Source organism: Bubalus bubalis, chromosome 4 (genome assembly GCF_019923935.1).
Source record: "Bubalus bubalis isolate 160015118507 breed Murrah chromosome 4, NDDB_SH_1, whole genome shotgun sequence".
Taxonomy (NCBI): Eukaryota; Metazoa; Chordata; class Mammalia; order Artiodactyla; family Bovidae; genus Bubalus; species Bubalus bubalis.
Genome location: NC_059160.1, coordinates 132172800 through 132190552, shown reverse-complemented (window position 1 = coordinate 132190552; position 17753 = coordinate 132172800). Strand labels below are relative to the sequence as shown.

General features: G+C 38.2%; 1 protein-coding gene across 9 annotated transcripts in view; it reads right to left on the bottom strand.

Moving 5' to 3' along the window:
* The window catches only part of LOC102400568 (zinc finger protein 33B), a 57355-nt gene that overhangs the window by 35278 nt on the left and 4324 nt on the right, over positions 1 to 17753 (bottom strand). For all 9 annotated transcript variants that reach the window (XM_044942067.2, XM_044942064.2, XM_044942063.2 and 6 more), the window contains exons 3-4: positions 5023 to 5167; positions 4269 to 4364 (exon numbers count right to left, since the gene is read on the bottom strand). In XM_044942067.2, the coding sequence (XP_044798002.2) occupies positions 4269 to 4364; positions 5023 to 5167 (241 nt within the window). The remainder of the gene's footprint in view (positions 1 to 4268; positions 4365 to 5022; positions 5168 to 17753) is intronic.

The window sequence follows — 17753 nt, the reverse complement described above, 5'->3', positions numbered from 1 at the left end:
GGTTTCCTCTAGACAGCATATATATGGGTCTTCTTTTTGTATACATTCAGCCAGTCTACATCTTTTGGTGGGAGCATTTAATCCATTTACATTTAAAGTAATTATTGATATATATGTTCATATTGCCATTTTCTAATTGTTTGGGGTTGATTTTGTAGATCTTTTTTCTCCTGTTGTATTTCTTGACTATATAAGTCTGTTTAACATTTGCTGTAAAGCTGGTTTGGTGGTACTGAATTCTCTTTTGCTTTTCTGAAAAGCTTTTTACTTCTGCATCAATTGTGAATGAAGTCTTTGCTGGGTATAGTAATCTTGGTTGTAGATTTTTCCCTTTCAGTACTTTAAATATATCCTATCCTGCCATTCCCTTCTGGCCTGAAGAGTTTCTGCTGAAAGATCAGCTGTTAAGTGTATGGGGTTGCCCTTTTATGTTACTTGTTGCTTCTCCCTTGCTGCTTTTAATATTCTTCATGTTTAGTCTTTGTTAGTTTGATTGGTATATGTCTTGGCATGTTTCTCCTTGCGTTTATCCTGCATGGGACTCTTTGTGCCTCTTGGAGTTGACTATTTCCTTTTCCATGTTGGGGAAATTTTCAACTATAATCTTCAAAAAATTTCTCATACCCTTGACCCCTATAATTCAAATATTGGTGCATTTGATAGGTCCCGGCAATGGCACCCCACTCCAATACTCTTGTCTGGAAAATCCCATGGACAGAGGAGCCTGGTAGGCTGCAGTTCATGGGGTCGCTAAGGGTCGGACACGACTGAGCAACTTCACTTTCACTTTCCTGCACTGGAGAAGGAAATGGCAACCCACTCCAGTGTTCTTGCCTGGAGAATCCCAGGGATGGGGGAGCCTGTGGGCCGCTGTCTATGGGGTTGCACAGAGTTGGACACGACTGAAGCAACTTAGCAGCAGCAGCAGCAGCAGCAGCAGCAGAGGTCTCTGAGACTGTCCTCAGCTCTTTTCATTCTTTTTTACTTTATTCTGCTCTTCAGAAGTTATTTCCACCATTTTATCTTCCAGCTCACTGATTCATTCTTCTGCTTCAGGTATCTGCTATTGATTCCTTCTAGGATACTTTTAATTTCAGTAATTGTGTTGTTTTTCTCTGCATGTTTATTCTTTAATTCTTCTAGGTCTTTGTTAATTGATTCTTTTAATTTCTCCATTTTGTTTTCAAGGTTTTCTATCATTTTTACTATCATTATTCTGAATTCTTTTTCAGGTAGTTTGCCTGTTTTATCTTCCTTTATTTGGACTTCATTTGTGTAGTATTTCTCTGCCTTTTCATTATTTTTTTTTAACTTATTGTGTTTGAGGTCTTCTTTTCCCAGGCTTCAAGGTTGAATTCTTTCTTCCTTTTGGTTTCTGCCCTCCTAAGATTGGTCCAGTGGTTTGTGTAAGCTAGGGTGAGATTTGTGCTGAGTTTTTGTTTGTTTTTCCTCTGATGGGCAAGGCTGAGTGAGGTGGTAATCCTGTCTGCTGATGATTGGGTTTGTATTTTTACTTTGTTTGTTGTTTACATGAGGTGTCTTGCACAGGGTGTTACTGGTGGTTGGGTGATGCTGGGTCTTGTATTAAAGTGTTTTCCTTCTTGTGAGTTCTTACTATTTGATACTCCCTAGGGTTAGTTCCCTGGTAATCTAGGGTCTTGGGAGTCAGCTCCCACTCCAAAGGCTCAGGGCTTGATCTTTATTGATCCACAAATAACAGACACTTGAAAATGCATGCTCCTGTTATGGCTCCCAATGATGTCAGGCTCTGTACAACAGAATTCTCCAAGTAAAAGTCTTGCTTGGCCAATAGGAAGTAAACAATCAAAAAATAGAGATCAGCTGAATTCTGCCTCACCTGAGCTTCAGGATAAACAGCAAATACAGTACAATAATCCTATGGTCTCTTTGATAAGCTTTCCTATCTTCACCAAGTATCTGGAAATTTTAGGATACAGTGAAGGCAGTGCTCAGATGAATATTTACAGCTATAAACACCTGTGGCGCAGGAGGGCTCCCCAGCTCCTACTCCCTGAATCCTCTCCTCCTCCTCCCCTCCTCTTTCTCTCTCCCTCAGTCTCTGCCGGGCACACATGGTGCCAGTTGGGCCTGACCCGACCAGAAAGAGAACAGGGTGGGAGGTGGTGGTGGCAGCGGTGACTGGCGACCAAAATCAAGATCGCTTCCATAATTTCTCTTTTTGATAGCCTGTTGTTAGTGTATAGACATGCAACAGATTTCTGTATATTAATTTTGTATCCTGCAATTTTACCGAATTCATTGACGAGCTCTAATAGCTTTTTGGCAGCACCTTTAGAAGTTTCTATGTATAGTATTATGTCATCTGCAAACAATGATAGTTTTGCTTCTTCCTTTCCAGTTTATATTCTTTGTATTTCTTTTTTTTTTTTTTTTGTCTGACTGCTATGACTAGCACTTCTAATACTATGTTGAATAAAAGTGGTGAGAGAGTGAGTATTCCTGTCCTCTTCCTAACCTTAGAGGAAATGCTTTTAGCTTCTTACCACTGAATAATGACGTTAGGTGTTGCTTTATCATATATGACTCTCTATACACACTCTGCTAAGAGTTTTATTGTAAATGGATGTAGAATTTTGTCAAAAGCATTCTGCACCAAATGAAATAAACATATCTCTATAATGTTTTGCAACAGTTTGAGAAGGGTAAGTGTTAACTCTTCTCTAAACATTTTGTAGTATTCACCTGTGAAGTCATCTGGTCCTGGACTTTTGCTTTTTATGATTTAAAAAAAAAATACTGATTCAATTTCATTACGGTAGATACAAAATATTATCTGAAGTATTTGTTTTGAAATTATAAGACATACAAAGAAACAGGAAAATTCCACCTATACTGGGCAAACAGCCAACAATAGAAACTGTTTGTGAGAGGATCCAGATATGGGACTTAGCAGACTTTACAGCAGCTATTATAAATACGTTCAAAAACTACCAAGCTTAAGGAAATAAATATTAGTATGAAGGCAGATCATCACATAGAGAGTAAGAATAAAGAGACAAATCAAAATTCTAGATTTGAAAATTATAATAACTGCAATAGAAATTCACTGGAAGGATTCAATAGTAGATTGATGCTTATAGGAAGAAGAATTAGTGAAAGTGAAGATAGCCCAACCAACAAAAGGCAATCTAAGGAACAGAGAGAGAAAAAATAAAGAATAAAGCCTCAAATAAATGAAGGATACCACTAAGTGCATTAACATTCATAATGGAAGTACCAGAAGGAAAGAAAAAAGACCAAGGAGCAAAAAAAGTATTCAATGAAATGATGGCAAAAATTTGGCAAATGTAAAGAAAAACATTAATCTGCAAATTCAACAAGATGAACTCCAAGTGGGATAAACACAGAGATGCATCATAGCAAAAATATTTAAGAAACAAAGAGAAAACTTTAAAAGCAACAAGAGAAACACAACTATTAACATACAAGGAACTCCAATAAGATTAACACTTGACTTCTCATATGAAACAACAGAGTCCAGGAGGTGGGGTGACATGTTCAATGTGCTGGGGGATAATGTGTTCTAGTTCTAACTTTTTAGCGGAACTTCCATACTGTTTTCCATAGTGGTTGAACCAATTTACATCTTAACCAATGGTGTACAAGGGTTCCCTTTTCTCCCCATCCTCGCCAACACATTATTATCTCTTATCTTCTTGATGCCAGCCATTCCAACTGGTGTGATGTGATATCTCACTGTGCTTTTGATTTGCATTTCCCTGATGATTAGTAATGTTATCTTTTCAGGTACCTGTGGGCATTAAAAACACTATTTCTATAACTCATTAATATGCATTATTTTTCCATTACTATACTCTCAGCTCTTAAGAGTACAGCAGGTACTCAAAAATTATTTGAGTCAAAAAAATGAGTGTATGAAAGAATAGCTAATAACAGCATGAATACAGAGCAATGGTGGTTGTAAGATGAGCAACTGAAACTGCTTTGAGAATCATAGAGTAACCGAGGAAAACAACAATAAAATGAGGTGGGCAAAAACTGGATTACTGGCAAATATAAGAATGATAAATATTCAAAAAGTGAATCAAAAGGAGAACATTTTTACTAAGAGTGGTATCTGGAGACTTCTAAGTTACTTCTAAGTATTAGGACCTCTAAAGTGATATTCTTTAAAAAAAAAAAATTGAAAGTTGTCAACCTCTGGACTAATCAGAGGAAGATAATAAATTCCCTGATGTTCACCTGTTTAATACACATTAACTCACCTGAGAAGCTTTGGCTTAGGAATTCTTCCTCCAATATCCATGGCTCTTCTCCTTGCTCCAGCCTGAAGATCACCTCTGGTTTGGTAATACAATACCCTGTTAAAGTGAAATAATTTATGATGTGGGCCAGGTGGCCTAGATTTCAGGGCCTCTGAAAGAGGAGGAAGCTTCTAGAGCTGCTCAATGAAGGTGCCATTGAACATTTCACTGGAGAAGCAAACACAAATATCTTCCCAGTGCCCCAAAGTGACCTATAAACATTGAGTCTTGAATTCCAATCTTAAATATCATTAAACTTCACATGATGTCCATAAGCTTCTTAATTAAAATAATTTTTAGTTACAACTTTGTGGCCAAGATGAGCCCTACAAAGAGGATCTGATTTAATACTCATATGCATGTATTATTACTTTATGCTTTAGTCTGTTTGGGCTGTTGTAACAGAATTTCATAGACCAGGTGGCTTTAAAAACAGAAATTTACTTCTCACAGTCTGGAGGCTGGGAACTCGGAGATCAAGGTGCCAGCATGGTCAGAATCTGGTGCGGCCTCTCTTCCTGGTTTGCAGATCGCTACCGTTCTGCTGTGTCCTCACAAGGTGGAGAACACCAAAAGATCCCTTTTCTTCTCCTATTTTTGTAAATGCATTAATCCCACCATGAGGATCTAATAATTCAATCTAAACATCCTTGAGGATTGGGGTTTAAAAGAATTTTTAAAGGCCATTTAGAATTGCATAATAAACCAACCTTACCCACTGAGACAAGGTTCCTGTAGTTCTCCAACATCACATCTCTATACAAGGACCTTTGAGTTGAGTCCAGGTGCTGCCACTCCTCCTGGGTGAAGCCCACAGTCACATCCTTAAAGGATACTGATCCCTGGAATTTCTGTTCAATCTGAAATATTCAGAATTAAGATGACATGGAAAAGATGTATGGAAGCAAATCCCTACCATGATTATTGTTTACAGATTACCAAACTGGTTTGCAGAATGTTCTTTTGCTTTATACTCTGAGAGAACAAGAGAAATCATAGAAGAAATATTCTGTAAACCAATTTGCATTAATTATTAATTCTCAAGTTTCCACAATGGATCTGGAACTATTCTAGTTCTTGTAAATATTAAGATTAGCAAATACCATCCTGTAGTCAAGAAGCATATAATCTGGTAAGAAAACATGCAGTTTAGTTCAGATAAGTCGCTCAGTTGTGTCCGACTCTTTGCAACCCACGAACCACAGGATGCCAGGCCTCCCTGTCCAACACCAACTGCCGGAATCTACCCAAATCCATGTCCATTGAGTTGGTGATGCCATCCAACCATGTCATCCTCTGTCATCCCCTTCTCCTACTCCCCTCAATCTTTCCCAGCATCAGGGTCTTTTCAAATGAGTCAGCTCTTCACATCAGGTGGCCAAAGTATTGGAGTTTCATCTCCAACATCAGTCCTACCAATGAATACCCAGGACTGATCTCCTTTAGGATGGACTGGTTGGATCTCCTTGTAGTCCGAGGGACTCTCAAGAGTCTTCCCCAACCCAACAGTTCAAAAGCATCAATTCTTCAGTGCTCAGCTTTTTTTATAGTCCAACTCTCACATCCATAAATGACCACTGGAAAAACCATAGCCTTGACTAGATGGGCCTTTGTTGGCAAAGTAATGTCTCTGCTTTTCAATATGCTATCTAGGTTGGTCATAACTTTCCTTCCAAGGAGTGTCTTTTAATTTCATGGCTGCAATCACCATCTGTAGTGATTTTGAAGCCCAGAAAAATAAAGTCGGCCACTGTTTCCACTGTTTTTCCATCTAGTTGCCATGAAGTGATGGGACCGGATGCCACGATCTTAGTTTTCTGAATGTTGAGCTTTAAGCCAACTTTTTCACTCTCCTCTTTCATCAAGAGGCTCTTTAGTTCTTCTTCACTTTCTGCCATAAGAATGGTGTCATCTGCATATCTGAGGTTATTGATATTTCTCCCAGCAATCTTGATTCCAGCTTGTGCTTCTTCCAGCCCAGTGCTTCTCATGATGTACTCTGCATATAAGTTAAAGAAGCAGGGTGACAATATACAGCCTTTACCTATTTGGAACCAGTCTGTTGTTCCATGTCTGGTTCTAACTGTTGCTTCCTGACCTGCATATAGGTTTCTCAAGAGGCAGATCAGGTGGTCTGGTATTCCCATGTCTTTCAGAATTTTCCACAGTTTATTGTGATCCACACAGTCAAAGGCTTTAGCATAGTCAATAAAGCAGAAACAGATGTTTTACTGGAACTCTCTTGCTTTTTCGATGATCCAGCGGATGTTGGCAATTTGATCTCTGGTTCCTCTGCCTTTTCTAAAACCAGCTTAAACATCTGGAAGTTCATGGTTCATGTATTGCTGAAGCCTGGCTTGGAGAAATTTGAGCATTACTTTGCTAGAGCGTGAGATGAGTGCAATTGTGCGGTAGTTGGAGCATTTCTTGGCATTGCCTTTCTTTGGGTTTGGAATGAAAACTGACCGTTTTCAGTCCTGAGGCTATTGCTGAGTTTTCCAAATTTGCTGACATATTGAGTGTAGCACTTTCACAGCATCATCTTTCAGGATCTGAAATAGCTCAACTGGAATTCCATTACCTCCACTAGCTTTGTTCACAGTGATGCTTCCTAAGGCCCACTTGACTTCACATTCCAGGATGTATGGCTCTAGGTGAATGTGAGTGATCACACCATTATGATTATCTGGGTCATAAAGATCTTTTTTGTACAGTTATTCTGTGTATTCTTGCCACCTCTTCTTAATATCTTCTGATTCTGTGAGGTCCATACTATTTTTGTCCTTTACTACCTGGCGTGCTGCGATTCATGGGGTTGCAAAGAGTCAGACACAACTGAGTGACTGAACTGAACTGAACTGAACTGAAGCCCATCTTTGCATGAAATGTTCCCTTGGTATCTCTAATTTTCTTGAAGAGATCTCTAGTCTTTCCCATTCTATTGTTTGCCTCTATTTCTTTGGATTGATCACTGAGGAAGGCTTTCTTATCTCTCCTTGCTGTTCTTTGGAACTCTGCATTCAAATGGGTATACCTTTCCTTTTCTGCTTTGCTTTTCACTTCTCTTCTTTTCACAGCTATTTCCAAGGCCTCCTCAGACAGCCATTTTGCTTTTTTGCATTTCTTTTTCTTGGGGATGGTCTTGATTCCTGTCTCCTGTACAATGTCACGAACTTCCGTCCATAGTTCATCAAGCACTCTATCAGATCTAGTCCCTTCAGTCTATTTCTTACTTCCACTGTATAGTCATAAGGGATTTGATTTAGGTCATACCTGAATGGTCTAGTGGTTTTCTCCACTTTCTTCCATTTCAGTCTGAATTTGGCAATAAGGGGTTCATGATCCGAGCCACAGTAGCTCCCAGTCTTTTTTTTGCTAACTGTATAGAGCTTCTCCATCTTTGGCTGCAAAGAATATAATCAATCTGATTTTGGTGTTGACCATCTGGTGACGTCCATGTGTAGAGTCTTCTCTTGTGTTGTTGGAAGAGGGTGTTTGCTATGACCAGTGCATTCTCTTGGCAGAACTCTATCAGCCTTTGCCCTGCTTCATTCTGTACTCCAAGGCCAAAAACATGGAGTAATATGTTACAAGTACTGTGGTTAAAGTACACACTCAATAGATTAATGTAAATAAGAAGCAAAACTACTTCTGTTTTGAGCTTCACTGAGGAAGAACAGCTACTGAATAAAGAGTGACACTGTGTTCTTCATGAATATAAGGCCACTGCACAAGCAAAGGCTAGGGCCCTCTAACATCCTCAGGAAATGAGTAACAAGGCAAACAGGAGTTGAGATAAGAAAAAGGGCCACAGAGGTACTCAAGGAAAGCACTATAGAATAACTTTAGACCAGTGGACTCCAAAGTATGTGATCACTTTCCATCTTAAGGAATACTTTTGAACACTACAGAAGTTTGTCTATAAACCACAGAAATAAACCAACAAGAAATTTATTACAAACTTTATTATTATTTAGACTTAAGAATGTAGGTAAAATCTAGTATGCTATTATACTACAATACATATCTTAGGTCCTAATTCTTCAATTCAGAGACAATAATTAGGATGTGCAGCAGATGATACAGGAGAAGATATTCAACTAAACTGTTTTCAACATCATCCAGAGTGGGGAAAAAAAAGAAGGGCATGTTAACCTACTCCAGCATTCTTGCCTGGAGAATCCTGTTGTCAGAGAAGCTTGAAAGGCTACAGTTCATGGGATCGCAAAGAGTTAGACACGACTGAGCAACCAACACAACACCAGAGTGCATGCCTCTACTTTAGGCATCACTGTTGCAGAGACAGAGCTGCCGAAGGAGAGATTCAACAATATACTGAAAATACATGACTAAGTTTTTATTTCAGACCAATTCTCTGTTTTTAAAAAGGGAATGGAAAGCAAAAGGACAAAAGAACCCACTTATATAAACTTGAAACTTGGATGCAAATAGTGAAGTGCAAGCCTCTCAGTTGTGTCCAACTCTTTGCAACCCCATGGACTGTACAGTCCATGGAATTCTCCATGCCAGAATACTGGAGTGGGTAGATTTTCCCTTCTCCAGGGGATCTTCCCAACCCAGGGACTGAATGCAGGTCTCCTGTGTCTCCTGAATTGCAGGCAGATTATTTACCATCTGAGCCACCAGGGAAGCTCAAAAGGTTTAGAAATTAGATACAAGTTCAATATAACAAATATCAGAATATTAAAAATTTTAAAGGTATAATAAACAGCAGGTGTGAAAAATATAAAAGTCTTTACAAAAAATATAATGAAGGAAAATAAGAAGACCCAAATAAGTAGAAGGATGTAAGAAATTCCTACACAGACAGGCTTAGTATTGTAAAAATATCAATTCTCTCCATGCTGATATAAAAATTCATACCAATTGCAAAAAAAATTCCAGACAAGCTAATTCTAAAATATGTGAAAATGCAAAGGGTAAAAATACACAAATCATCTTAAAGAAAAATTAAGCCATAAGAAGTACCATATATCAAGTATAATATATTATCAATGTATCATAATTAAAATATTGTGACTCAGACACAAGAATTTTCAAATGCATCCACAGAGTGGAAGAGTCCAAAATGTATGTATGTCACTTGATTTTTGACAAGGATAACAGAAGGACAACCATTTCAATAAACAGTGTGTTTAATTATAGTGAGCATTTACTGCTATTTTAACTGTAAACAGAAATCCATTTTAGACAGTATACAGGTCTAAATTTGAAAAGTAAAAAAGTAAAAATTTTAGCAAATACTGTAAGAAATACCTTCATGACACTAAGAATAAGCAAGACTTCTTAAATAGGATGCAAATTACATTAATAATTCTATAATATTAAGAGCCTATCCTTACCAAACGACAGAAAGAAAATAAAAGTAGAACACAAAGTGGAAAGAGACATTTGGAACACATATATCCGACAAATAAGTCCTATCTCTAATATAGAAAGACTTTTTTAAATTAATGAGGACAAAAATGCAGGCCATCTTGGTAACAAACCTGACAGCAAATCTCTCAACAGAAACTATGAAGGTGAGAAGACATTGGGCAAAAATTTGAATGGGCAACTTGCAAATAAGAAAATGAAAATGGAATGTCATTTTAAAAGAGCTAGGAAAAATGTCACCAGAAAATTCTAAATCCAGAAAGAATATTCTTCTAAAATGAATATATTTTCCACATAAAGTTTGAAAAAATTATCAATAATACACACAAGTCAAGAAATACTACAGTTAAGGAAAATGATATAAAGAAAACTGAAAATGGAATTTAAAGCAACAAATATAATGTCTTTTGGAATCCATGAAAAACACTGAAAGTAAAATACATCAAAATACTAGTAATAGGATAATTAAGGTTAAACTGATTAAAGATTCTAGTACTTTCTGTGAGGAGGTAAAGCACTAACTTAAGGTAAACGAAAGAAAGAATTCTGTAAAGGAAAAGTTCAACTCCTCTGTTTTACTCTACTCAGGTCACCAAATTAGTGGGAACTTTTCCCATCCCAAGCAATTACTAAATTCTGACATTACAGCATCAGGTTCCAGGCTCAGTTCCATGTGACACCATTCCTACTTCAGACACCAAGTGTAAACCCAGTGTATCTAACCACTGGATAAAAATCAAGGCTCCCACACCCTCTTTGTTCAGTTCAATAATCTGACAGAGTGGCTCACAAAACACAGAAAAATAATTTACTTATGAGATTAATGGGTTAATATAAAAGGATACAACTCAGAAACATCCAGATGCAAGCAATACCCAAAGCAAGGATGGGTAAAAGGGTACAAAACTTCCATGCTCTCTCAGAGCTCACTACCTTCCCAATAATACCTCCATGTTCAACAACCTGGAAGCTCTCTGAATCCCGTAAGTTCAAGGACTTTTATGGAGATTACATTACATATGCAAGACTGATCAAATCACTGGTCAATGGTGGCTAATTCAGCCTCCAGCCACTCACTCCTCAGAGGTTGGGAGGTGGGGCTGAGAATTCCAACCCTCTAATCATACGGTGGGTTCTCCTGGTACTCAGTACTTCATTCTTAAGAGACATTTCAAAAGTGACTTCATTAACATAAACTCAGGTATGGTTGAAACAAAAAACACCATCTTAATTGTTGTGGAGCTATTTCAAGAACTAGGAAAAAATACTCAATATTATAACAACAGATTTCCCTATAGCTTTTATCACTTAAGATATTACTGGATGCTTGGGGCTGGTGCACTGGGACGACCCAGAGGGATGGAATGGGAAGGGAGGAAGGAGGAGGGTTCAGGATGGGGAACACATGTATACCTGTGGCGGATTATGTAAAGTTTAAAAATAAAATAAAATTTAAAATCTTCAAAATAAATAAATAAATAAATAAAGACAACAGTATTACTAAAAAAAAAAAAAAAAGATATTATTAGTTCTAGGGAGGTAAGTTAAGAAACCCTGCAGGAAAATCAACATACACAATTATTATAATAACAATATCACAAATGCAAATTGTAGTATCTAGAGTAAAAACTAAAAATATATGAAACTATATAACTTAAAAGCTACTAGATACAAAAAGAAAATGCCTATCAAAAGGAGAATGGGGAAGATGGCAGAGGAGTAAGATGGGGACATCGCCAGCCTCCCCACAAATACATCAAAAACTCATCAAGATATGGAACAACTCCTACAAAGCATCCTCTAGGCAGCAGCAGAAGACCCCAGTCTCCAGGCAGACAGGCTAAGCTCCCTGAAATGAGGTAGGAGAGAGGATGGAGACATAAAAAGGGAAAAGACTGGGACCCCCCCTGGTGGCTCAGTGACTAAGATGTTGTGCTCCCAATGTAGGGGGCCTGGGTTCAATCCCTGGTCCAGGAACTAGATCCCACATGCTGCAATTAAAATATCCCTCGAGCAGCCAAATAAATAATAATAATAATAAATTTTTTTAAAGGGAAAAGATGGAGAACTTCTGGGCAGGAGCTTATGCCCCAAGGGAGGGAGGGAGCCCTGAAATAGCAGGAGTCCCCAATGCACAGGGAAACTTCCTTCATAGGCAGGCCCAAGGGGGAGCTTCGAAGTCTTGGATAACTAGGCAAAGCAGGGACTTAAAAGGCAGTAAACAGAGAAAACTCCTCTTCTCAGCCTGTTAACAGCTCATTGACTGTGGCCCCAAACAGAAGGCAAGCTTGGGGAACCGAGGGTGGTGCGGCATACAAGCCCAGCCAGCGCACAGCCCTTGCAGCACAGAGGGCTGGCCCAGGTAGCTGAGTATGACACCGCAGACACACCCAGACAGTGCGCACAACCCTTGAAGCACAGAGGGCGGGCCCAGGTGGCCTAGTGTGACACGGCAGACAAACACAGCCAGCACAGAGTGGGACCAGGGCGCCAGCACAGAGTGGGACCAGGGCACCAATAGACAGGAGGAATACAAATGGGCAGTGCACACAACCCTCCTGGCACAGCTGAAAGAACACATAACACTTGTGACAAAGAGGGCAAGGGGGTGAGATGAAACAAGTGCACATAAACCCCACAACACAGAGTGCATGCATGGGAGCTAAGATAAGTGCACACAAGGAAGCAAAGGGCAGGCCTGGGGAGCCAAAACAAGTGCACACAAGCCCCATGACACAGAGGGTAAGCTCAGGGGCCAGAGGGAAGCCTACACAAGTCACTGTGATGTAGAAGGCACAAGAAAACATCCACACAAGCACCTACCTAACAAGCTTCAACCAGCAACACAGGGCAGGACAGGGGAACAGAAGCACCATTTCATGATCCAGGGGACAAGTAGGGGGCTGGTGACACTGCATATATGCTGAGAAGGTCACTTTGAAGCATCTGCAGAAATACACGTACCTAACCCCATGAAAGCTAGAACGACTGCCCAAACGCATACTGAATGCACAGACACTCCAAAACCTACTACTGGACACTGCACTGCCTTTCAGAGAGGCGAGATCCAGCTCCATCAACTGTAACAATAGCACAAGCTCCCCCAACCAGGAAAACATCACAGGACACTAACCGAACCCCATCCACAAGGGCAGACTCCACAACCAAGAACTACGACCTTGAGAACCTTTTTTAAATTTTTAATTTTTTTCTTTTCCTCTTATAAATCACACTGTTTATTCTCCCAACATATCTCCACCATCACACTATCTCCACCATCACACTAGCCTTTAGCAGTGCTGTGGAGTTTTCCTTTCTTGGAACACATGTATACCTGTGGCGGATTCATTTTGATATTTGGCAAAACTAATACAATTATGTAAAGTTTAAAAATAAAATAAAATTAAATTAAAAAAAAAATTCATTTTAAGATTATTTCTTTTTATAAACCACAGTGTTTATTCTCCATCATATTTCTACCTTCACATTAGCCTTTTGCGGTGCTGTGGAGTTTTTCTCTTTGTTTTCCTTGTTAAAGAAAAAATTTCATTTAAAGATTTTTTCTTATAAATCACATGGTTTATTCCCCCTACATATTTCTACCTCCAAAAGATAAATGTTGGTTGTGTGGTTTGGAGTTTTCCTCTTTGTGTTTGTAAAAAAAGAAAAGAAAGAAAAACATTCATTTTAAGATTTTTTTTTCCATTTTCTCCTCTTTCACTTTTTTTCTCTTTTCTTGATGAATTTTTTTAATTTTATTTTTTATATATTCCACTGCTTTTCCTATAGTTCTTTACCAGCTGTAACTATTCCTGAATATATATAAATCTTTTCCACATATGTCTATTCATCTTTCTTTTCTTTTTCAACCATCTCCACCCCTTTCTTTTCTCTTTTCCCTCCCTTCTTTTTTTTTCTATTTTTCTTTTTTTTTTCTTTTTTCTTTTTTTTTAAATTTTATTTTTAAACTTTACATAATTGTATTAGTTTTGCCAAATATTAAAATGAATTCTCCCCCTTTATTCCTTCACTCTCTCTTCTTTCACCAAGTAAGTTACATTGTTGAGCTCGCTATGCTATATTCCCCAGGGAGCCCTCTGCTCATGCTCAGATTTCCAGATTGAGCATTAGCTAATTCTGCTTTCAATTGCTTGATATCACCTCTGGGTTCTCTTGCTCACCAAGTCAATCTCCTGTACTCTTCTTTAGAATACTTTGGTTATAACTGTATGTGTGTATGTATATGTCCCAGTATTTCTGTAATTATCTGCTTGATTTCCTCCTACTAGAACACAGGCACAAGTCATCCCTAACAAGAAATCAACACAAACCACCCAACCAACATTTCCCTCTGAGGGTAAAAATCAGAAGAAAGAAGTAATACAATCCTAAAGCCTGGGAAAAGGAGACCTCAAGTGGAGCAACTTAGAAGAAAAAAAAAGATGAAAAGATAGAGAAATACAGCACAAATGAAAGAGCAAGGTAGAAACTCACAAGACCAAATAAACAAAGAGTAAATAAGTAATCTCCCTGAAAGAGAATTCAGAATAATGATAGTGAAGATGCTCCAAGGACCTGAAAACACAAACTCATGTTTGTTGATGTATGACAGAAAACCACAAAATTCTGTAAAGCAATTATCCTTTAATTAAAAAAGAAAAAAAAAAAGACAAAAAAAAATGAAAGCAGATACATTAGTTTGCCAACAAAGGTCTGTCTAGTCAAAGCTATGGTTTTTCTAATAGTCATGTATGGATGTGACAGGTGGACCATAAAGAAGGCTGAGCACCAAAGAATTGATGCTTTTGAACTGAGGTATTGGAGAAGACTCTTGAGAGTCCCTTGGACTGCAAGGAGATCCAACCAGTCCATCCTAAAGTCTTGACTAATTCATTGGAAGGACTGATGCTGAAGCTGAAGCTCCAATACTTTGGCCACCTGATGCAAAGAACTGACTCACTGGAAAAGACCCTGATGCTGGGAAAGACTGAAGGCAGGAGGAGAAAGGGATGACAGATGATGCTGTGACTAAGACTTCCAATAATATGTTGAATAAAAGTGGTAAGAAGAGAAAAAAAAAAAAGAGAGAGAGAATGGATAAGTAAATTGTAGTCTTTTCATGTAGTGGAATACTATGCAGCAATACAAGAAATAAACTACTGGTACATGCAGCAACATGAATGAATCAAACATATAATGAAAAAAGCCTCATGTAAAAATGTACACACAAATCCTATACATCTAAGTTTCAATAACAGGCAAAATTAATAAATAATGATAGACAAGCGCCACAAAGGGGAAGGAAAGTTGTTCTTAAAGACTGGAAAAGTTATGAAGGAACCTTAAGGGGTGGCAGAAATATTAAATATGTTGACTTAGTTGGTAATTACTAGGATTTATATATGTGTCTTAAAAAAAGGCTGTATACACTTATATTGAATGCATCTTACACACTTTATTGTATCATGATATAGCACAAAACAAAATTAAAAAATCAGAATTCAAAAAAGGGGAAAGTGGAATATATGAAATAGTAAATGAATTTATAAAATCAGCAATAAATATCTGCCAGTAAGTTGACAGCCAGTAGCTACAGGGGTTTGCAACATGATAATTTATATCTTCTGAAAGGAAAGGTTTGAAAATGTGACATTTTCTTAAGTTGCTAATAGAGAATATGTGGATAAAAATCTTTGTATCTGTTGATGTAGCTATGTATCATGAGTACCAAGGCTGAGACTGCTTAAATATCTGAAGAGGGAGAGTACACTGATTGAGAAGTAAAGTAAGTTGGTAAGGTGGAGAAGTAAGGTAAGGTAGAGAAACACAGTATCACTTAGGGATCCTATGTTAAAATAGAATATTGCATTGTAAGCTGATTCAGTGTCAGAAAAACAAAGCAAAATAAAATAAATCAATAAATATGTGTGAACAACCAACAAGAAAGCACAGCAAGTAAATACATTGTGGGACAGAGGGCCTAAAACCAAACAACAATAAATGAAAATAGATTAAATCACCCAACATAAAAACAGGACTCTTAAACTTAAAAGGTCCACTTCTTAATTTTTGACTAGAAAAAACAATCCTAAGGAAAACAAAACAGGATTTTGTTTATATCTCTATCATAGTTAAAGTGTTAGTCACTCAGCTGTGCCTGACTCTTTGTGACTTCATGGAATGTAGCTCACCAGGTCCCTATGTCCATAGAATTCTCCAGGCAAGAATACTGGAGTTGGTTGCCATGCCCTTCTCCAGGAGGTCTTCTCACCTCAGGGATCGAACCCAGGTCTCCTGCACTGCAGGCAGATTCATTACCATTTGAGCTACTGGGAAGCCCCCCTTGATAGGGATACAAGTGTCTATCATAAGACTTGTAATAATATAAAAACTAAACGTCCTACATAATTCTAAGAATTTCTATTTATAAAAACTATATATATATATCTCTTTCTAGGACACATAATAAATATTCATAAATGGTTACTGAATGGATGAATTAAGAACCAATTCAGTTACATTAAGTGAATACTAATTACAGTGAAGGGGAGACTCATGTGTGATAAAAAACAGTTGCAGAAAAGTGGAAAAGAGAGCCTAAACATAAACTCACACCACACTTAACACAGTTAATTGAAGGCAATGGCACCCCACTCCAGTACTCTTGCTTGGAAAATCCCATGGACAGAGGAGCCTGGTAGGCTGTAGTCCATGGGGTCGCTGGGAGTCAGACACAATGGAGCGACTTCACTTTCACCTTTCACTTCCATGCATTGGAGAAGGAAATGGCAACCCACTCTGGTGTTCTTGCCTGGAGAATCCCAGGGATGGTGGAGCCTGGCAGGCTGCCGTCTATGGGGTCGCACAGAGTCAGACACGACTGAAGTGACTTAGCAGCTTAGCAGCAGCAATAACACACAATGTGAAAAGGATAATCTCTTTAGTAACTGGTGTTGAGGAAACTGGGTATCTACCTGCAAAAGAATAAAACTGGACCCTGATCTTACATCACTCAGAACAATTAACTTGAAATAGATCAAAGACTTAAACATAAGACCCTAGAAGAAAACACAGGGAAGGAGCTCCTTGACATTATTCCTGGCAATCATTCTTGGGTAAGATACCAAAAGCACAGGCAAAAAAAGCTAAAATAAACAAACAGGGCTACATCAAATGTAAGAGCTTCTGGGGACTTCCCTGGTGGTCCAGTGGTTAAGACTCTAAGCTACCACTGTAGGAGACGCAGGTTCAGTCCCCTGGTCTGGGAACTAGGATCCCACAATGCCACATAGTGTGGCCAAAGCAAACAAAAGCGTTAGAGCTTCTGCACAGCCAAGGAAACAATCAAAAAATTTGAAAAGGCAACCTATAGCAAAATATTCCTGACATGTTTCTGATAATATACAAAATACATAAAGAACTCATATAACTCAAAAGCAAGAAAGCAAATAATCCATTTAAAAATGGTCAAAGGATGTCAATGTCAAAATCACTAACCAAATGTAAACAAAATCACAATGAGATATTATCTCACACCTGTTAAAACAGCTATTATTAAAAAGACAGGAGATAACAAATGTTGTCAAGGATTCAGAGAAAAGGGAAGCCTTGTGCACTGTTGGTGGGAATGTAAACTGTTGGTGGTGTAGCAATTATGGAAACACTATGGAGGCTCCTGAAACAATTTAAAATAGAACTATTTTATGATCCAGCAATTCCACTCTTGGGTATAAACCCCAAAGAAACAAAACCAACATCCTTAAGAGATACCTGTACCCTCATGTTCATTGTAGCATTACCTGCAATAGCCAAAGGATGGAAACATTCAAGGATGAATGAATGTTCAAGAAAAATGAATAACAAAAATGTAATGGTATATACAATGGAATACTATTTGGTTATAAAAAGAAGGAAATCCTGACATTGGGAAAAATGTTAATGGACCTTGAGAGCATTATGCTAAGTGAAATAAGTCAGACAACGAAAGGTATACTATTGGTATCACTTATACGTGGAATCTAAAACCACCACCACCACCTCCAATAAAAG